The 22,308-nt window shown below is 47.0% G+C and overlaps 1 protein-coding gene across 1 annotated transcript; it reads right to left on the reverse strand.

Moving 5' to 3' along the window:
- Positions 1-765: 765 nt before the first annotated feature.
- LOC308152002 (serine/threonine-protein phosphatase 4 catalytic subunit B) lies at positions 766-9,477 on the reverse strand. Its single transcript, XM_080524905.1, has 9 exons — positions 9,365-9,477; positions 8,127-8,430; positions 7,801-7,852; positions 7,618-7,668; positions 6,684-6,785; positions 4,993-5,166; positions 2,914-3,040; positions 2,148-2,337; positions 766-1,720 (listed from the first exon to the last, which is right to left on the reverse strand). The coding sequence occupies exons 2-9, from the start codon at positions 8,234-8,236 to the stop codon at positions 1,591-1,593; spliced, it is 936 nt and encodes a 311-aa protein (XP_080381031.1). The 5' UTR covers positions 8,237-8,430; positions 9,365-9,477; the 3' UTR covers positions 766-1,590.
- Between the last annotated feature and the right edge of the window lie 12,831 nt (positions 9,478-22,308).

The following is a 22,308-nucleotide window of genomic DNA, read 5'->3' on the forward strand; positions in this document are numbered from 1 at the left end:
GATAGGTCGATGGCCATAGGTCGAGTCAAACCAGGGACCCTGCAATTATGTGGCATGCGCCTCAGTGAGCTACGCCACCCAGGCATCCCTACAGTTAGTACTTTGAACTATATAATTAATAATATATATATAGAGAGAGGTCTCTAAAGGGTCGCAACTTCTTCCCTATTAAAATAATTGCTAATCTAGTTGAATACATTCTCACAGTAGCTTCCACAACACTGATAATACATTGCAAATAAATAGAAAAATATGTTGGTGTTTGATTCTTAGGGGACATACAACTCTGGGAATTAAAAACCTGATGAATAGGTTTTCTTTTGAAGAGTACCATAAGTTGTTAAAACTTTTTCTTTAATTTCATTTGAATTTTATTATTATTATAATTCGTTAGATTTTTATTTTTTAAATCTTAGGCTGGGGCGGGAGGGAGGGGATTATTTGATATCCATGTTTAGGGAAAAAAACTAAAAACAAAGAGTAATTTGTGATATATGTGATATGTGTATATGTATACACTGTGTATAATTTTGTATATACTCTTTGAATAAAAACTTTGTAAAAAAATAAAATAAACAGTGCTTCACATCACTACAAGTTAGGAATGTAGGATTCACCAGAGCAAGACATTTCACACACCGCACGGCCTATCACACAATCGATACCGTCAACAAGCACGAATACATCTTCACATTAATTGTAACACCCACCTCAGATAAAGAGCATTGATACAAAAAGATTTTATTATCACAATATGAGAAGTCAACAGTGAGTCCTACAGAGTTTTGTGAATTGGAGGCATTTGGGGGAAACAACAGTTTCATATGTAATGATCCTGTCAGACCAGTTTATTTGTGTTTGTTTCAGAGTGTAGAGGCTTAGGTGCTGAGCAGCATTGAGTTTCGGTCTGTTTGAGGATAAAATGAGACACACGCAAACAGAAAACTGAAATAACAGCAAACTGGGAAGAAAACAAATCGGCAACAATTATACAAAAATCAGATAAAGAAAAGTTTAAGAAAAAGTATGCATAATGGAAATTCCAACCAAGTGGGGAGATATTTCCTATATCGACATAATAAAACAGCCTCTATACATCACATTCCTGGTACACCTCCATCTATAGGACAATGTTCACATTTTCAAACGTAAAAATACTACTGCGTTAGGAAAAGGGGGGGGAATCAATTCTACAGAGGTGAGAGGGGGGGGATGAGGGATATTAATGAAGGGAGGGTAAGAGAGAAGAGAAGTGATGCCATTTTTTAGAGAGCTGAAGAGAAATGACAACAAAGTCATTGGGCCCAGTGTCATGCCAACCTGTAAACCCCCTACCGCTGGACACTGTCTTTTTCATTCCCTGTCCAAGGACTGGACAGGTGGTCGTCAGTATGGCAACAGCTCCACCTAGCTTTGGAGACAGGCTAGGGGCAGTCTCCGCCACACTGACTGACCCGGCCCCTTTTCAGCTCTTTAGTGAGGAATCAACTAAGTGGCCCGGGAGGTCGGTTAGAAATTGAACCAGAGAGAGAGTCAACACATGGGGGGCGTCCTAACATAAAGGCTCCAGACTCCTTCCTGTGCGAGAGGTCACAGGAAGTAGTCGGCCACTGGCTTTTTGGAGGGGATGCCCCTGGTCTCTTGTGGGGCCGCTTCGAATATGATGAACTCCCGCTGCAGGTGCTCGTCCAGCTCCAAAATGGCCGCCACGTTACCGCATCTGTGTTTCAGTTCATAAGAAGGAAAGGGGGGGGGGGGGGGAAGCAAGCATATTTTACATAACCAACATTTATAAAACCATTGAAGATAACACAATAATGACACAGGAACTAGGGCAAGACTGGCAGGACATTGGGCACCTCAAAGGCACTTCACATGACAACATAAAATACAATATATAATAACAAAAACACTTCATCACCAGGGGGATATTCCATCAATTTCGCTAAAGGAAAAGCGAGGTTTATTTTTGATACGTCTTGCGAGCCTGGATTTTCCTTTAGCGTTGATGTAATACCTTCCCCCCCCTAGCCTAGACATGGTCAGTGATCCATGACTGCATTACAAAGACAACGGTTGAATACAAACCAAGCAGTCCACACACACACAGACAGACACACCCCACCACCCCCCCCACACACACACACCTGTAGCAGTAGTTGGGTGCAGACCACACAGTAAGCACGGTCTCATTGAAGTGCCACTTGTAGCCCTCCATGACCAGCTGGTGAGCCCTGCAGATCATGTGGATGTCGTTGGCGGCGTTGAACTGGGCCACCACGTCACTGCCAAACAGGTAGCCCGCCCCCCGGGGGCTCACCCCCCACCCTGTGGTGTCTGAACAGAGAGGGGAAGAGAGGATGGGAGGGATAGACAATCAATTCATGTGGTGCTACTGGATGCTAAAATGAGATTATTATGAGATGCAAGGCTCCCACACCTTCTGAAACATCAAATTCAAGCACCTTTCAAGGACTTTCAAGACTCAATTCCCTCAGATTCAAGGACCCAACAGGCCTAGTTTGAGACAGATCTAGATGAGAATGTATATAATAGGAACTATCCTCTCACAGACAACAATTAAAAAGAGAGGCTTGAATGTGTGATATACTAGATGGTCTCTTGCCTTCTCTACCACAGCACAGCAAAACAATATATTGTGAAATATGTGTAAAGTTAAGCAATACAGAGAGGAGGAGCTAAGTAAAACATTTGTAAAAAAAATAATTTTTTTCTCAAATTCCCAAACTTTCAAGGATTTCATGGACCTGTGGGAACCCTGGAGATGATAATGCTTATTTTTTTCAAATACCACAGGAGTAAAACAAAATCTGATCAAAAATAATACACCCCCGTCCCTCCCTAAAACGAGACGACTACAATTTCAGAGAAGGTCGCGGAACAGTCTCTCACCTTCGGGGTCGGACCATAGCAGGTCACACATGGGGCCGTCGTGAGGAACTTCCTGTTTCCTGTCAATAGTCCGGATCTGGTCCAGTGTCTGGATGGACGGAGAGAGGCCTCCGTGCACACAGAATATCTACACAACAAGAGGGACGTCAATTACTAACTACGGTCACAAAGGGACCGTGTGTCATCAAGCCCTGTGAAGAGTTTTTTTTCAAATTCAATTAAAACATTCTTCTCATGGAAGTAAACAAAACAAAACAAGTAGGGCTGGGTTAAAAAAATTGATTTCCCGATTCTGAATCGATCTTCATTGAATGAGCGATTATCGATTCATAAATCCCGAGATTGATCTTTCATGCATTTTCCTGCTTGCAGCTTCAACCCGCAACGAGATCTCGTGGCCAGATCTCACACTACAAGAATTTATCATATCTCACGCAACGAGAGGTCTTAACACTGTAAAATCTAAAAACATGGCGATGGCAGGGACACTCAAGTCACCACCAGGCTTAAAGGCAGATGTCTGGGTGAATTTTGCATGTACAAATTATGACGATAGAGATGAGCAGGACAAAAGCAAAGCCATATGCAAGCTGTGCGCAGTGGAGGTTACATTTTGTGAAAACACCACAAATCTACGGAACCACTTATTGAGGCATCACCCTGACGTGAAACATGGAAAAGCGGATCCGAAACAAGCCTCGCTGATAAAGACGTTTGGTTGCAAATTACAATCAAATTCTCCGCGTACGCGCCCAACAAATTACCGAGGCTGTAGCAAATTTTATTTGCAAGGATATACGCCCGTACAGCGTTGTCGAAAATGCTGGCTTTCGAAGCCTCGTCAGTGTACCAGAACCACGCTACGTGTTACCGACACGCAAACAGTTGAGTGAAGTGATAATCCTAAAACGTGACATCGCAACTTCACTTCAGCCAGCAGAGAGTTGCCATAACGTGTGACAGCTGGACATCCAGAGCAATGGACTCGTACCTGACAATCACTTGCCACTTTATCAGCGAGGCTTGTTTCGGATCCGCTTTTCCATGTTTCACGTCAGGGTGACGCCTCAATAAGTGGTTCCGTAGATTTGTGATGTTTCCACGAACGTATTGTTACTGTATACTACAGTATTTTAATAATCATTGATTTTCCAATTATGTTTATTCCTGAATAAAATCTTCCAATCTCCAAAAAGTGAGAAAGCAGTAATGAAGGGCTTTAGTTTCATGGACATTATGGTTTACAATGTGTTTTTTTGTTCCCCCAAATACCCTCATCTATTGCACTATTTTCGTTTGCGTTTTGCACATTTTTATTTTGTATATAACATATATATATATTATGCAAATAAGCTATTTGAGACAGTCCTGAGGGATATGTGATGTCATGTTTACCGATAGGCTATGTTTGTAGCCCCTTTATTTACACTGGCTGCAGTAAAGCACGTCAAAAGGCACTTTTTGTAGTGTCTGATTTGGTCAATGATGTTCATTTATGTTCCAATAAGAAGTACATTCATGTAACTGCTTTGGAGTCAATTCTTAATGTAAACATTGATATGTTTAACAATGCTACATGTTATAGGGTTCCTTGAACCATTTATAGCATTAGTTCTGAGAATCTCTTCATATTCAAGGAAAATTGATATTGTAACTAAATCGAATCGGAATCGAATCGGGAGCTGTGAATCGGAATCGAATCGTTTTGGGAAATCAGTGGCGATACCCAGCCCTAAAAACAAGTGACGTAGCGTCTTTGTCTTCACAGAAGAAAAGCAGAGAGAATAAAACATATGGGAGAGAGGAAGACTGGAGAACACATGGGAGTCATGTCTCAGTGAGTTCTAACCAAAACAAGTCAGGAGGTGAACAGATGAGATGTCAACAAAGATGTTTCATTATGAGTTACACTTAAATGCACTGGTTTATACGGACATTCTAGATAGCATTGTAACGGACAATGACCCCCTGGTCATAGCATAGGTCACTTTTTCTTACGATGACTGATGGGAGATTATTCACAACAAATAACATTCTGTCTAAGTTGCTTTGGATAAAGGTAAATGTAAACATGGCCACCTTGCCGTCGATGATGGCGGAGAGGGACAGGTAGTCGAAGATCTCCGTGCAGTACCTCCACACGGTGACAGAGCCGTACTTGCGGAGGCACTCGTCATAGAAGCCGTAGACCTGCGTGATCTGACGAGACTCGTGGTTCCCCCGGATCAGAGTGATCCTGTCCGGATAACGTACCTGGAGGAGGAGGGGTGGGGGTGGGGAGAGGTCCTCATTAGCTGGATCCTAGAAGAGGGACCCACCCTCTTGTTAACCACCTATGATTAATGTATGCTCTTTTAACTAAGTTATGCCCTTAAGCTAAATGCTTGTCCTGTCTACTTTTTTGTGCCTAGGTCTACTTATATTTGATCTTTTAAATGTACTTTTTTCCTCCAGGGAGCCGTATAAAACATCATGGCATAGGGACTGTGGATGAAAACTAGCTTTCGGGCTAACTCTGGCGTATTTACAATTTATTTTTGTTTTATTAATATCCCTTAATAATAATAATATTATTATTTATTATTAATATATTAATAATAATAATATCCCTTAATAATGTCCCTTGAATAAATAAATGAATCTGAACCCTTTCCAACCAAAAGACCAATACACTTTGTCAAGCTGCCCTCGAACAGGAGGTACAGGACCCCGGCCGCTAAGACAAACAGACTGAAGGACTGCTTCTACCACAGGGCCGTCAAGGCCCTGAACACAGAAAAGGCCTAAGTTCTGGGCCCAGGACAGTCCGGACGGATTGTATGGCAGCTAGTGCTGAGGCACAAACATGTACATTTTCAATACTGCAAACTGTGACACTTTAAAATAATGTGAAGAAATACTCTTTGTGCAATATGACAACCCTAGTTGACTATCTGTGCAGTATAGTACAGTGGATTGTGTACATAGCCTTTATTGATGTAAACCAGCTCCTTACCTTCTTGTGATTTTATGCATTTATGCTTTTTCTAAAATGTGTTTTTTTTCCCCTTTCCTAACACCAGGGGAGCCACCCCTCCTAAATTGCGTTGTTTGGTACCTGTACTGTAGCAATGACAAATAAAGTCCATTCCATTCCATTCCAATAACAGGGGTGGAGGTGGTGTGGCCAAGCCCAATACAGCTAAAGGTTTGGGTGGGGTTAAGACACCTTTTAAAAAAAAAACTAAATCAAAACGTATGTCACTTCCATCGGATACGGCCGGAATGGGCATTGGAATGCTTGGGGATCTTGCTCCTCGCTCAATAACAAGAGTCGGCGACAATCAACCAGTCTACAATACAATATAACATAGTAACAAGTCCTTTTTAAAGCCACGTTATGTTCAAATACAACTCAAGTGGTCAGGACATGGCACCATGGTTGGGGTTGTTTCCATCTCAACTCAAAGTCCTGTTTCTGAATTGAACAATTATACAAACACTGCAAAAATTATTACTTCTATGCCCAATGTGTTCCCTGGCTTGAATTGATACTAATGAATAGACTCTAGTCCAGCATTAGAACTCTACCATAGTGATTTATTAACTGCGACACAGGGACGTTTCCAGTGAAGTAGAGGGTAAACGCATGTTTTACGAATAAAAAAAAAATCATACTTTTAAATTGTGTCCAGTGTTTATCTAGTGTTTATCCTATGACTACATCCCTGGAAGCATCCAGATAGAAAGCATCCAGTAAGTCCCTTCGGAAAGCAGCATTTGCTCAGTACCTTCAGTGCCAGCAGCAGCAGGAACGTCTCCACGCTGTAGAAGCCTCGGTCCACAAAGTCGCCCATGAAGAGATAGTTGGTCTCCGGAACATCGCCCCCTACCTGCACGGGATCACACATGGACGATTAGGAGAAAAACGGCGTACTAAAAGTGGAAGGAGCTCTATGGTACGGGGTGGCGTTGGTATTAGAGCCTGACCAAAACGGAGTGGGGAAATAAATACAGAGCCCTTTGTCACATTAATAGCAAACACCACCTGACTGGTGGCAGCCATAAGTATAGAACAGACTTTCAGTTTCAAGTTTCCAGTAAGCTATGTCAGCAGCAAGCAAGTTTTTGGCTCTGAGGCAACAAGATGTGAACATTTAGTAGCATTGAGCACAGTACTATAGAGAAATAGCATTAGCACAAATAGCATAGCTGTGTGAAAGCAGAGAAAACTGAATAGAACACCCTTGATGGGAATCAAACCGATCTCGCTTCGAACCAACGCTGCCCAAAAGGAAAGGCCTCTTCCAGAGCCTCAGGGCCAAAACTCAGAGGCTAACTAACAGCTTCTTCTCCCAGGCGATCAGGCTCACAAACAAACCCACTGTAGACAATTGACTATCAACCCCAAGCACACCCCATGCATACGGACTACGAAAACCTGAAGCTCACAGACGATTTATTACTGAACTACCTATTGCACCACTAGTGTATCCTGTCTTACCTTTACTATTGTCACCGTTATCTTGTATTAAGCCTATTGCCTTATTGTCTGCAAATAGTCACCTTTTTATATTGAATTATGCCTATCGCCTTATGTCTTGTGCTGCAATGTCAGAAACCGAAGCCTAAGAAGTTTACACTTGTGTAATGTCACAACAAAAACTTTAATCATACAACATTATGGCAGTCATTGACTGTAATCAGGCAGGTGATTATACATACTCTGAACAATTCTTTTAGGTCATAGAACTGTCCGTGAATGTCCCCACACACCTGTGGTAGAAAAAGGGAGAGGCCAATGTCACATACAAGAAATTAAACTGATATTATATATTTTCATTACAAATTGAATAACAGTACAACAGTAAAACAGTACAACAGTATTTGATGAGGGATGGCACTCACTGTGACTGGCGAGTCCACTCTCTGGACATTACTCTCTTCTACCAGAATCTCCCTTGAACACAAACACACACACACACACACAGGTTCAGCTTTTACACTCTGTTATAGATGCTAAGATAATGCACATAGTGTATAGAGCGGGATCTCAGTGTTATACATTAGCCGACAAAATAATGTTCTGGTTTTGTGTCGTTTGAAATGGCCAGAACATTCCAGTTGCTATTTGCGCAGGGTATGGGAGTTTATTTCCCATATCGGCAAACCTTCTGAATGTTTTCGGCCTCACTTCACACTGGGTGTGACTTAACTCATGTGTGTTATGTTACCTGGCCTTGGCACACAGTGCTTTGACTTCGTTTTCCTTGATGAGTTCACAGCGCCGGAGCTGCTCTATCTGTCTGTCCAGGTCACTGATGTCCCCCATTGTCACACACATATGGAGAGAGAGGCTCACACACACTCCTTACTCTCTCTGGTGTCGGGAAGGGGCCTCCTGCAGGACTGAGCAATTGCAGGGTGTGTATCCTTCACACACGGTCACACACCCACTGACGCCCCTACTCTAAGACACACACTTGTGGTCCAGGCACTTTCAGGAAAGAGGGGAGGGGGGGGGGGAGAGAGTGGGTCCTGTGGAAGAGAGAGAGAGAGGATCAATGGAGCACTGCTACACACACTCAAATCCATACTGTCTGTTCGATCAGCTCTTGTAGCTAGGAAGTTTTTAGGGCTTTAACATAACATGTTTAACTTAAACATGACTAAAATCTTCATAGTTGTTAACCAAATAACTTAGGCAGAGGCCTAGCTAAGTGAGGGCTGGTTCTATCAGTCGATGATCTAGTGACATTTTGTGATGAGCTAGAGACCACTAGTTTGCTGCTACACTCCAGAGCAATGAAACAAGCCGGTCATTTAAACGGCTCGCAAATTGGCTCAGTCAAACCAAGGACATCTTTTTATTTACGTTCTCTAAATCAAGTTAGCTAGTCCGTGGTTAGTGAAATTATTTTCTGGGAGGCTGGCTAGCTAATAATGCTAGATTTACGCTCGATAAGCGATAACTGCTGAGTTTTTCCACGAGCGAAGCAGCAGTGTTCTTCGGCATTCCTAATATCGCTGTCGGTATGAGTTAGCGGTTATCTATCCATCTCGTCGTTGATACTGTCTTTATCTAGAAGCTGGGTCTCTGCTAGCACAAGCAACGCCTATAGAATACAGAGATACCAGCTTCGTGGGTCCCTGCCGCCGGTCAGCTAGGTGGCTAGCTGCGCTTATCAGTTGCTGACAAATGTTTGGCTGCGTTCGTACATTCGCTCAGAGATCGCCGGAGTGCACACTGGGTGCACCGTCATAGAGCGCCCGAGTAATTTGATTGGATGAGAGGCATTCCGCGAGCGCTGTTCAGATTTCCAAAGCGAATTTACGAACGCAGCCAAAACGAAGCCAGCAAGCTAGAAATGTAGCCGGCTAGCATAGCCTGCTAGTTAGCTCGTTGGCTGTTTTTATTTTTTTAACAAATAAAAAAGCGTAATCGACCGCATGCACACACGACTACACGTACCGTCAAGTATGTGAGGGGATGACTTGGAGATCGTCTAAATGTTTTATTCCATGTGTTGAGTTGTTCTTCTCCGCCGGCCCGTTCCTTTCTTTATCACCGGTCCGCCGCCGCCGGGTTGTGTGCAACTTCCGGCTTCGCACGCGCGTTGCGCAGTCCTGAGACGGGAAGGGACGCGGGGACGCGCACAGTCGTATCTGGTTCTATATCGTGGAGCCCCGCCCCATAGGGGAGCTCTGCTCCTATTGGTTTACCCGCTACCTAAAGTAGCCAATGACTGAATTTTTCAATGCCTGCGCCCGCCTGGGGTGCTATATAAAGGGGCGTACTTCGCTCCATCATTCTCCCCAAAAAAGTTCAGCACGGGTTTATATCTGAAGACTGAGAAGGACGACTACTAAGGGCCAATCCCAATTCCCTTTTCTACCCCTATGGCTCGTTTTCGAGTGTCACTCGATTCGAAGGCAAGGCCTTCGAATACGTCACAAGCCCTACCCCTTGAAATCTAAGCCCTATGAATTGGGACAGCCCTTCACGGCGCCTACGTCATCAACAGTGGTTTAGACGCGGTACGGGTGACGCGTTGTGTTGCCGGCGAATTCTCTCTCCTGTGACCGGAGGAGATAGCAAAGATGGCGGCCGTTAGCATCACAAACACTATGATAACATCCTCCGTAGTATCTAGTCTATCTCAGTCACAGACATGTTCAACAACAAGGAAGGGATACAACTAATAAACATGTTAACTCACTATTCACCTTGTTATACAACAACTACTACTACTACTACAAGTGTCTATGACTACTGTTAATGTTAAATCCGTGTGGAGCTAATGCTATCGCGTCTCCACAGGCTAAAGTACAACACTGATATCCTTAACTTATGTCCTAAACACACTACTGTCATAACGTACCTTCTCCTTGACATGGACATAAACACCTGCTACCTTCTTTGAAAGAAATCGCGATTTATTCAGTGAAAACTAGTACATGATAGCACAACATAGCATAGCATTCGCGAACACTATGCTAACAACACTATGATAACATCCTCCGTAGTATCTAGGATAAACGGGTTATTTTGATAAACTGGACACATTTTGTGAATATATATGGTTACTTTCTCGCCTGAAAACATATAAAAACTTCATAAAATAACATATTAACACTTGTAGAGCCAAATTACAGATTGTAGCTAATGGCGGCCAAAATTGAGGATTTTATATTTGTAGATGATTCGCAATGCATCCTGGTATCAAGGGGTAGCGTACCGTTAGCCCTTCGAAGCTAGTGTGGTCCTGGAATCGCTCGAAACGAAGTAATAGTTAGCCCTCCCCCTTACCCCTAGCCCTCGATGAAATATGAATTGGGACAGCCCTCGCCCTAAATGTGAACGCGCAAATCGAGCCATAGGGGTAAAAACGAAGGGCTAGGGGTGAATTGGGATTGGGCCTAAGGCCCAATCCCGATTCTCTTTTCTACCCCTATGGCTCGTTTTCGAGTGTCACTCGATTCGAAGGCAAGGCCTTCGAATACGTCACAAGCCCTACCCCTTGAAATCAAAGCCCTGTGAATTGGGACAGCCCTTCACGGCGCCTACGTCATCACGCGGTACGGTTGACGCGTTGTGTTGCCGGCGAATTCTCACATCTCGCAATGCCTTCTTCAGCTGTGTTTATTTCTGTTGCGTGTGCTATAAGCATCTATTTTCGTTTGTTATCAACACACTGTAGTGTTTAGACGTTCCTTTTTTAGTCTCTTCCGTCAGCGATGTCTTTTTTGTGGACATATGACAATGAATTTAATGACAATGAATGACTCCAACCAAAACAACCAGTCCATCAATAGTCATAAAGCGTTGTCCAAAAATCACGTTACCAAGCGCCTTTCTCAGAACAATTCGTCGTCTAGAATCCAAAAATCAATCCATCATAGTGGTGGTCAAGAACGTAGAAAGAGGATCTCTTGGGGATGCGGCCACATTTGCCCGTGAAGGAGAGATGACAAATAAGCGGAAACATTTCTCAGTAGAGTCGAACGGTGATATATCATCATCCTTTATGCGTATCCTTAACTGTAGTTACATTTCGCGTGTCATATGCCATTAGACATGGAAATATGTCAATGCGCGGCTGTCATGCACAAATCAGCTTGTAACGTTAGACACACAGCACACAGCACATCGGCATGATAACGTTTTGTTGTTGTTGTGCTTGTTATAAAGAAAAGGTCTATAATGAAATGAATGATACAACCCATTAATAATATTACATAATAACAACTGCTCGGATTAGATTGCGGGTGGAAATAGGTCAAAATGCGCATCATGTACAAGTCAGCCGAACGTTTGATAGATAACTTTACATATGTGTACCATCATCCGCTGTCAAACGCCACAGGTAATAATTGATTTATGACTGTACATCTCTGAAATGCTCGACTGTCATGCAGCGTTGCGTTACTGTAACGTTAGACACAGCACCGACATAAAAGCGATTTTTGGGTTATGCGTGTTATAAATAAAAGGTCTATAATGCATTGTAATGACATTAAACTAAGACAATAAGATGGTTATCATAATTTTTCAAATCTTTATTAATAAGTAATTACAGAGAATTAAAATGACATTTCCGCATTGAATAGAGCGACATAAGATTTCTGTAGATGATTCGCAATGCATCCTGGTATCAAGGGGTAGCGTACCGTTAGCCCTTCGAAGCTAGTGTGGTCCTGGAATCGCTCGAAACGAAGTAATAGTTAGCCCTCCCCCTTACCCCTAGCCCTCGATGAAATATGAATTGGGACAGCCCTCGCCCTAAACGTGAACGCGCAAATCGAGCCAAAGGGGTGAAAACGAAGGGCTAGGGGTGAATTGGGATTGGCCCTAAGACTGGAGAACCCGCCAGACTTTTCCCTTCAAGATATGGATCGTCCGCCGCCTATGGAGAAGTTCCTCCGGGACGCCTGCCGCTGCGACTTCCAAGCAGCGGAGGACACTTTTCAGCGGAGGAGACTTTTCCCTTCAGCGATGGATCGTCCGCCGCCGACCACGAAGAAGTTCCTCCGGGACACCTGCCGCTGCGATTTCCTAGCAGCGGAGGACAAGCACGACTTCTGCCACGTCTGCCTCGGCCCCGAACATGCCGAGGCGGCGTTGGTCGCCTCCCCCAGCTGCCTCCCCTTCCACCTCCTTTCCGTCGCGGAAAGGCGAAAGGGGATGGCCTGGTTCAGGGAGAGCGTTCCCCTGGCGGGCGCTATCTCGGGGATGCTATCCGACTCGAATAGCTCTGCCGATGATGCGTCCGGACAGGCCCCAGAGCGGCGTTCTGGGCAGGCACCTCCCCAAGTAGGGATGGTCCCGCCCGCTCAGCCGGTCCTGACATCACGCCGCCCTCACCCAGCTGAGTGGTCGGTGCCGGTGTCAGAATCAGAAAGCTCTGATGAGCTCGGTGCGCAGGCGGCGGCGGCGGCGAATAACATCGCCGTGTTTAACGCCGCCATTGCGAAAATCACCACAGACCGACCCAACGGTCTATCTGCAGCGGAGGCGGAGTTTCTGAGCAAGCTCAGTGCCGCGACGATGTACCTGGTCCACCTCTTCTTCTTCCGCCGTGGTGACGACGCCTGCCTTGTCAGGGCGTGGTCCAATCGCTACCGGTTAGAAACAAAGCGTAGACTGGCCCCGCTTACCGGCGTGTGGCCAGCTCTCTGCCTAGCGGACTTACCCCTATCACGACACGAGGCGGGTTAAACACCCCTGTCTGTAGCCGTATAGAGGGACCGTTATCTACCAGAGCGGAGATCGACCTGCCTTGTCAGAGTGTGGTCGACTCGCTACCGGTTAGAAACAAACCGGAGACTGGCCCAGCTTACCGGCGTGTGGCCAGCTCTCTGCCTAACGGACTTACCCCTATCACGACACGTAGCGGGTTAAACACCCCTGTATGTAGCCGTATAGAGGGACCTTTATTTACATCAAAAACCCCTCCATGTCTATCAAGACCTGGCCCAGCTCATGAGCGTGCGGCCGGTTCTTTGATTATCAGGCATAATAAACCTACGTCGATAAAGGGCATTGTTACTCAAAACAAACACTCTTTACAGACGGCAAACCATCCCTAAGGAGGTTTTTCCATGGTATCTACCAGAGCGGAGACCCACCTGCCTTGTCAGAGTGTGGTCGAATCGCTACCGGTTAGAAACAAAGCGGAGACTGGCCCCGCTTACCGGCGTGTGGCCAGCTCTCTGCCTAGCGGACTTACCCCTATCACGACACGAGGCGGGTTAAACACCCCTGTCTGTAGCCGTATAGAGGGACCGTTATCTACCAGAGCGGAGATCGACCTGCCTTGTCAGAGTGTGGTCGACTCGCTACCGGTTAGAAACAAACCGGAGACTGGCCCAGCTTACCGGCGTGTGGCCAGCTCTCTGCCTAACGGACTTACCCCTATCACGACACGTAGCGGGTTAAACACCCCTGTATGTAGCCGTATAGAGGGACCTTTATTTACATCAAAAACCCCTCCATGTCTATCAAGACCTGGCCCAGCTCATGAGCGTGCGGCCGGTTCTTTGATTATCAGGCATAATAAACCTGCGTCAATAAAGAGCATTGTTACACATAACAAACACTCTTTACAGACGGCAGCCCATCCCTTTCGAAATGACCCCACCTTGGGCTGTGCCACCTCCTCGGTGTGCAGCGGCGGCTGGGATCATACAGAAATTCAAGTTTTTTCTGTCGACCGCACCACAACAGACGGTCCAGCCGCTGTCGTTGCGTTATGCAGAATGACTAGAAGGGACAGGTATTCTGTCGGGCTGGCTAGACAGGACATTGAGGAGGGGATATGCACTACAGTTCATTCAGCCTCCTCCGCCCTTCAGGGGCGTGAGAGAGACTGTTTTTTGTCCTGCCCGATAAAGACACGTGCGCTCCAGGAGGAGATTACGAATCTCCTAACAAAGGGCGCAGTGACATTGGTTCCGAGGGACCAGTGGGACATGAGATGGTACTCCCCGTATTTCCTTGTCCCAAAGAATTCGGGAGACATTAGACCCATACTAGATTTCAGGGTCCTCAACGAGAGAGTGGCAAAACGCCCCTTTCGTAGATACCTGAGGGTCGCGTATTTCGTGTGCCAATCACAGAGTGGCACAGGAAATTCCTACGTTTTGCTTTCCAAGGGAAGGTTTACGAGTACACGCGCCTGCCCTTCGGGTATGCGCTTGCTCCTCGTTTTTTCTCCAAATGCGTGCAGACAGCACTCGAACCACTGAGGCGAAACGGGATACGCATATTAGCATATCTCGACGACCTACTGGTCTTGGCCCAATGCCCAAATCGAGCCATTCGGGACGCAACCTCACTGGTGCAGCACCTCACTCAGCTGGGGTTAGCTGTAAACTGGACAGAGAGTGCTCCGTGGCCGGCTCAACAGTTTTCCTATCTAGGCATTCAGTTGGATACTGCCGAGATGAGGGCCAGTTTATCGGCACCACGGAGAGCGACACTGACGTCAGCTCTCCGGGTGTGTCGAGTGACAAATACAATCACCGCTCTGTCAAGGATGTCCTTACTAGGACTGATGCCTGCAGCCCATGTAGTGGTCCCCTTAGGCCTGTTACACATGCGCAGACTGCAGAGGCGGTTCGCACGACTGCGACTGGTTCCAGTGAGACGCCGTCGCAAGTTGATTGTAATACAGAGATCGGTCAAAACTGACCTGAGCTACTGGAGAGACCCGCGCGTCACCGCGTGCGGAGTCGCCTGAGTTCGCTGAAAGCTCTCCACATTCCAGGTCTGCTCAACGAAGGAGCAGATCTGTTATCACGGGGAGGCCCGAGGGACGACGACTGGAGGTTAGCACCCTCCATTGTGTCGCTGATTTGGGCACGGTTCGGGCAAGCAGAAGTGGTTCTGTTTGCGTCACGGACGAATGCGCAGTGTCACCTTTGGTTCTCCCTGCGCGAACAGGACAACCCGCCATTGGGAGTCGATACATTCGCACACCACCCATGGCCGAGGGTCCTGTTATACGCGTTCCCACCCCTGACATCTATCCTCCCACTGTTGGCACGAGTGAGGTCAGAGAGGCTAGAGTTAATTCTTATAGCCCCGGACCGTCCCGGAGCCCCGTGGTTTCCGGAACTGATGGAGATGTTGGTAGAGGGCCCATGGCCCATACCTCATCGACAAGATGCACTCTCTCAAGCCGGAGGCTTGGTGAAGGGGCCGCCTATGAGGGGGGGCCCCTCATGGCCTGGTTACTGAGAGGGATTGTTAGAACGCAGGGGTCTGACAGACGCGGTCATTCAGACCATTCAGAGTGCGCGCGCGCAATCCACTGCAAAGGGATATGCGGCGCGCTGGCGAGTTTTACACAGTGGTGTGAGGGACAGGACGTTGACCCTGTCTGTTGTCGGGTCGAAACGTTCTTGTGCTTCTTACAGTCGCTGTTGTCAAGGGATTGGCGGCGGGAACTATTAAAGTTTACGCGGCTGCCATCTCAGTTTGTCATGAGGGTTTTGCGACAACGACACTGGTTTTTTCAGTCATTCGCTGGTTAAGCGTTTTTTTACTGGAGTGTGTAGGCTTAGACGCCCTCATAGGACTCTAATGCCAAAATGGGACCTGTCGATTGTGCTAGAGGCGCTGTGCGTGCCCCCATTCGAACCCATTGTCACTGTGTCGTTGCGTTTTATTGTCTCTCAAGACGAGTCTACTCCTCGCCTTGACTACGGCTGAGCGAGTGAGTGATTTGTGCGCTCTCTCGTCACGGGCAGATTGTTTGATCATATCTGATGACGAAACAAAAGCTGTATTACGCCCTAACCCGGCTTTTATCCCTACGGTTAATCGTGGGTTTAGGGTTCAGAGCTGTGCTCTGAGCGCCTTTTTTTCCTCCTCCTCACGACGGAGAGAGGGAGAGGCGTTTTACATTGTATTGTCCGGTGCGCGCGTTGGCACAATATGTGAAGCGCACGGCAGGACTGAGATCTTCTCCCCGGCTTCTGATCTGCTATGGCGGGCAGAAAGCCGGGACACCACTCTCGAAGCAGAGGCTGACCCTTTGGATTTGCGAGGCTATCGAAGGGGCAGCCCGTGCCGACTGGCATTCGGGCTCATTCCACCAGGGGCATGGCCACATCAGTGGCCATTCTCAGGGGAGTGGGAGTGGAGGAGATATGTGTGGCGGCGTCTTGGTCGTCGCCATTACTTTTAATACGGTATTACTTGAAAGATATTTCTTCCTCATCCTTTTCTCATTCTGTCCTCAGTTTTGCTGATGACTGATGTAGTGGGGAAGGCACTTGGATTGCCCTGGTCATGGGGATTCTATTCAAGTGCTGTCAGGATGAATACGGATGTGCCTGGGGAAGGGACCCTCCTCCAGGACATGTTCCGTTAGATCAACAACCCTACGTGCTCACGTAAGGGTTAGGTCAGTGATATTCTTCCTCAATCCTTTCTCATTCTGTCCTCAGTTTTGCTGATGACTGATGTTGTGGGAAGGGCACTTGGATTACCCTGATCATGGGGATTCTATTCAAGTGCTGTCAGGATGAATACGGATGTGCCTGGGGAGGGGACTCTCCTCCAGGACATGTTCTGTTAGATCAACAACCCAACGTAAGGGTTGGGTAAGTGATATTTCTTCCTCATCCTTTTCTCATTCTGTCCTCAGTTTGCTGAGGACTGATGTAGTGGGATGGCACTTGGATTACCCTGGTTGGGGATGTTATTCAAGTGCTGTCAGGATGATTACGGATGTGCCTGGGGAGGGGACCCTCCTCCAGGACATGTTCCGTTAGATCTACAACCCTGCGTGCTCACGTAAGGGCTAGATCAGTGGAGCAGACTCGGTGTGGGTTGGGCCAACTTTTTAAGGTTGTCTTGAACCAACATCAGTGGTCAGCTCCGGGTGCCGCTGAGATTGTTTTCGGATTAATAGTCTCAGTGGGGGTACATTTGGCCTCGCTCGCTCCGCCTAAACCAATAGGAGCAGAGCTCCCCTATGGGGCGGAGCTCCACGATATAGAACGATAGTTATGGAGATAGACTCCAGTTCTATGAGTGGAGCGGAGTCCCATAGGGCTGCTGGCCCACTTCGACTCGTTCAAACCCGGCTGTTTTGTATGTTTGGGAGAATGATGGAGCGAAGTACGCCCCTTTATATAGCACCCCAGGCGGGCGCAGGCATTGAAAAATTCAGTCATTGGCTACTTTAGGTAGCGGGTAAACCAATAGGAGCAGAGCTCCCCTATGGGGCTCCGCTCCACTCATAGAACTGGAGTCTATCTCCATAACTATCGTTCTTCTTCTTTTTGGGTTCAACGGCAGCTTGGCGTCCTCGACGTTGCATTACCGCTATATTGTGGAGAAAAACAACCATCATGAACATGCAGGGTTCGAGTTATGTGGGAGCCAATGGGAGCAGGTCTGAGCTCCCATGAAAGCAGTAAAATCATACATCTGTGGGGGTCGCTAATAATACATTACCACAACCATTATTTGATCATAAATGTCAATGTAATGAGTATTATTTATATTTATTTATATGATAAATATTCTAAAATAAACACGTTTTCCAAAAGAACTACGCGCACCAGCATTAATCTCCTGTGAATGACAGTAGGCCTTTGACTGCCTGCACTTTACCACCAAGACACTATGGGGCGCAGTAGAATATGATCGTTGAGAGCTTGCGAACGTGATTATTGAGAAGAAAACATTCAGTAGCTAGCTATCATGCCACCCCAAAAAAGGCCACTGCTGCCGACCGAGTCGACAAGCCTGGAAAGTTTCGGGTTTTCATCCTAACAATTAACATCCTTCAGGCTAACAACATCAAACCAACAAATATAAACTCAACAATTAGAATGTATATTTTAGCTACATTAACCTTATTGTAACATGTAAATACTGATACTCACCCGAATATATATGTGTGTGTATCAGTAATATAGAATACTTGACAAATCTATCCCACGTTTTCAAACGAAAACACTGGTGCATCAACTGCCACAATGTAAAGTGCGTTCGTAAATTTGCTCTGAGAACGCCGGAGTACGGTGGCCGACAAGGGCAAACGCGCTGCAAATACCGAAACGCGCTGCATATAGAGAAACGTGCTGCATATAGAGAAACCGACATAGAGAAACGCGCTGCATATAGAGAAACGCGACCTGAAGGCAGTACTACCCAAGTTCTATCAGCATGTGAAATGTGCAACGAGAGGAGAAAAAACACTGGATAAGGTATACACCAACATCAAACGTGCTTACAAGGCTAGTCCGCTAGCTCATCTAGGCATGTCTGACCATGTGTCAATCCTGCTGATTCCTGCATACACTACAATGGGGAAAAGTGCTCCTATCACCACTAAGACTGTCAGAACCTGGCCAGAAGGGTCCGCTCCACTGCAGATCTGCCTAAATGACACCCTATGGCAGGAATATGAGCATGAGGACCTGGAACAGTACACATCGTCGGTTCTGAACCACATAGTGAACTGCACCAACTCAGTCACCGTGGACAAACGGGTCCGGGTCTACCCCAACACGAAGCCATGGATGACTGGGAAGGTCCAAAAACTGATCAACGAGAGGGACAACGCCTTCTTCGCAGGGAAGAGCACACCGCTGTACAGCTCCACCAGGGCCAACCTAAAGCGCGGCATCAAAGCGGCCAAGGCAGAGCACAGAGAGAAGATTGAGGAATGCCTCCTGAGCAACGACTCCAGGCGGATGTGGCAGGGGGTTCAGCAGATGACAAACTTCAGAGCCAACAGGCTCACAGCCGCAGAGGACGACCCCCTGCTGGCGGGAAAGCTGAACACCTTCTACGCCCGGTTCGACGAGGGGCGAACGGAGGTAACCGCAACACAAACACCACTCTCTCCAGCTCGCAGCAGCCTCACCCTCACAGAGCATGAAGTGAGACGCGTACTGAAGGCGGTGGACCCCAGGAAAGCCTCGGGGCCGGATGGCGTCCTGGGACGGGTGCTGAGAGACTGCGCCGACCAGCTGGCCGGGGTTTTCACCAACATCTTTAACCAGTCCCTGTCCCAGGCCACCGTCCCACCCTGCCTGAAAACCTCAACTATCATCCCAGTCCCGAAGAAAAGCACGGTGAGCTGCCTAAACGACTACCGCCCGGTGGCACTCACACCAATCATCATGAAGTGCTTCGAGAAACTAGTCCGGGCCCACATACTCACACGCCTCCCGCCCAACCTGGATCCATACCAGTTCGCCTACAGAGCCCACAGGTCCACAGAGGACGCCATCGCGACGACTCTCCACGCCACTCTATCCCACCTGGAGAGGGGAAACAGCTACGCGAGACTGCTCTTCGTGGACTTCAGCTCCGCCTTCAACACCATCCTTCCAGACAGGCTAGTGACCAAACTACTAGACCTGGGTCTATCACACTCTATATGTGCGTGCATCAAGGACTTCCTGACCGACCGCCCCCAGAGGGTGCGGGTGGGCCCCCACACCTCCACAGCCCTCAGCCTCAGCACTGGGTCCCCCCAGGGCTGCGTGCTAAGCCCCATCCTCTACAACCACTACACCCACGACTTCACCCCCGTCCACCCCAGCAACTACATCGTAAAGTTTGCAGACGACACCACCGTGGTGGGATGTATCTCGGGGGGGGACGAGGCGGCGTACAGGGATGAGGTAGAGCAACTGAGCAAGCTGTGCAAGGTTAACAACCTGCTGCTGAACAAGTCAAAGACCCAGGAATTCATCGTAGACTTCAGGAGGAAAAAGTCCGAGATCCAGCCCCTGCTCATCGACGGAGAGAGCGTGGAGAGAGTCTCAACCCTCCGATTCCTGGGACATCACATGCGGGATGACCTGACCTGGAAGGACAACACAAAAGGCACCATCAAGAGGGCACAACAGCGGCTATACACCCTGAGATGCCTCAGGAAAGAACACAACAAGCAGGAGATACTGGTGGCCTTCTACCGCGGCGCAGTGGAGAGCATCCTCACCTACGGCATCTGCAACTGGTTCTACAGCTGCACAACAGCGGAGAGAAATGCGCTACAGAGAGTCGTGAGAACAGCACAGAAGATCACCGGCGCCCCCCTCCCCTCTCTGGAAGAGCTGTACAACACACGCTGTCTCAGGAAGGCCTCCAAGATCTCCAGGGACCCGACCCACCCTGGGCACGTACACTTTATCAGGCTGCCCTCGAAAAGGAGGTACAGGACCCCGGCCGCTAAGACAAACAGACTGAAGAACTGCTTCTACCACAGGGCCGTCAAGGCCCTGAACACAGCAAAGACCTAAGTTCTGGGCCCAGGACAGTCTGGACGGATTGTATGGCAGCTGCTGGACTGAAAAAATCAGGTGTAGTGCTGAGGCACAAACATGTACATTTCAAGCCTGCAAACTGTGACACTTTAAATAACGTGAAAAAATACTATTGTGCAATATGACAACCCTAGTTGACTATCTGTGCAGTATAGTACAATGGATTGTGTACATAGCCTTTATTTATGTAAACCAGCTCCTTACCTTCTTGTGATTTTATTCTTTTTCTAAAAGTTTTTTTTTTTTCTTCCCTTTCCTAACACCAGGGGAGCCACCCCTCCTAAATTTCGTTGTTTGGTACCTGTACTGTAGCAATGACAATAAAGTCCATTCATTCATTCATTCATTCATTCATTCATTCAAATAGAGAAACGCGCTGCATATAGAGAAACGCGCTGCAAATAGAGAAACGTGCTGCATATAGAGAAACGCGCTGCATATAGAGAAACGCGCTGCATATAGAGAAACGCGCTGCATATAGAGAAACGCTGCATTTCAGTTCACAACACAACGGAAGTGTTCTCACAACACAACGGAACTGTAGAAAACGCTGCAATTCAGTTCACAACACAACGGAAGTGTTCTCACAACGGAAGTGTTCTGGGGGCGAACGATAAGTGGAACGGACCGGAGACGTTTTTGAAGAAGTTCCGAAAAGCAGTTCTGAAGAGGTTGTGGAGTGAAGAGGCGACATAAAAGGTACATATTATATTTCTTATGTCTGCAGATAACATGTGCTGTATTGCAAACCGAAGGGCTCATTCTATGCCCTACACCCTACGAAGGGTTCGTAGAAGCTTGTGCAGTGGAGGGATTCTTTATTGGGAATTAGCCGTATTCAGACATAACGTAGGCTGGTTCTGTCAAGATATTTGTTGGCATTATGAGGAGGACAGGTGACTTCCTTAAACCTGTGAGAGGGAAGTCACTTCCCCTTGATGTTCAACCACAATGGTCATCTGACCAACTGTTGGATGCTGCTTTAAAGAAGCTGAAAGATTTTAACCAGGACATGAAAGATGTTGCCTATGTCTTGCTGTACCCCGATGGTCAGGAAGTTCGAAACATTCCAGGAACAGACACCGCTTTCACAGTGGAGAAATACAAGGAGGCCATTGGAAAGGCCTACCAAAGAATAACACTGTACATTTGCCCTGGTGAACAATTCACAAACAGTTGTAAGTTTCCACCTTGTTTTAAGCTCCACTCTGTAAAACTGAGGCAATGAGTGAAATTCATCTTTATACCCACATCAATTATGCCAATTATTATTTTTCAAAGGTTACAGTGGACAGTCTTCAAGTGAAGATGATGACGGTGTGGTTCAAATGGTTAATTTGGCATCTGGAGACAGTCCACTTTCAGACACCGTGGTCAGTTTGCATCATATTTTCATTTGATCTAATCTGTCATCTGTGTGTTGTATGCAGGTGTGGGACGGTCCAAATGAAGTGAGCACTCCAAATGAAGTGAGCACTCCAAGAATGGAGTACATTTTGCAAGGGTAAAACACAGCAGTCAACATGAACTTTTCTTGCACAGTACAGCAGTTTAAATTGTTGTTTTTTTCCAGACCTGCCAGACGCTTACAGACAGCATCTCATCAAGTAAGAA

This window comes from Nansenia antarctica (assembly GCF_963989245.1).
Source record: "Nansenia antarctica genome assembly, chromosome: 2".
Lineage (NCBI taxonomy): Eukaryota > Metazoa > Chordata > Actinopteri > Argentiniformes > Microstomatidae > Nansenia > Nansenia antarctica.

Excerpts from the sequence above, each read along its gene's own strand:
- LOC308152002 (XM_080524905.1), bottom strand. The coding sequence starts at position 8,236 with ATGTGTGTGACAATGGGGGACATCAGTGACCTGGACAGACAGATAGAG. Across the intron at positions 7,669-7,800 it reads GAGTGGACTCGCCAGTCACA|GTGTGTGGGGACATTCACGG; the intron begins GTGAGTGCCATC and ends TTTCTACCACAG. Across the intron at positions 5,167-6,683 it reads TGCTGCTGCTGGCACTGAAG|GTACGTTATCCGGACAGGAT; the intron begins GTACTGAGCAAA and ends CTCCTCCTCCAG.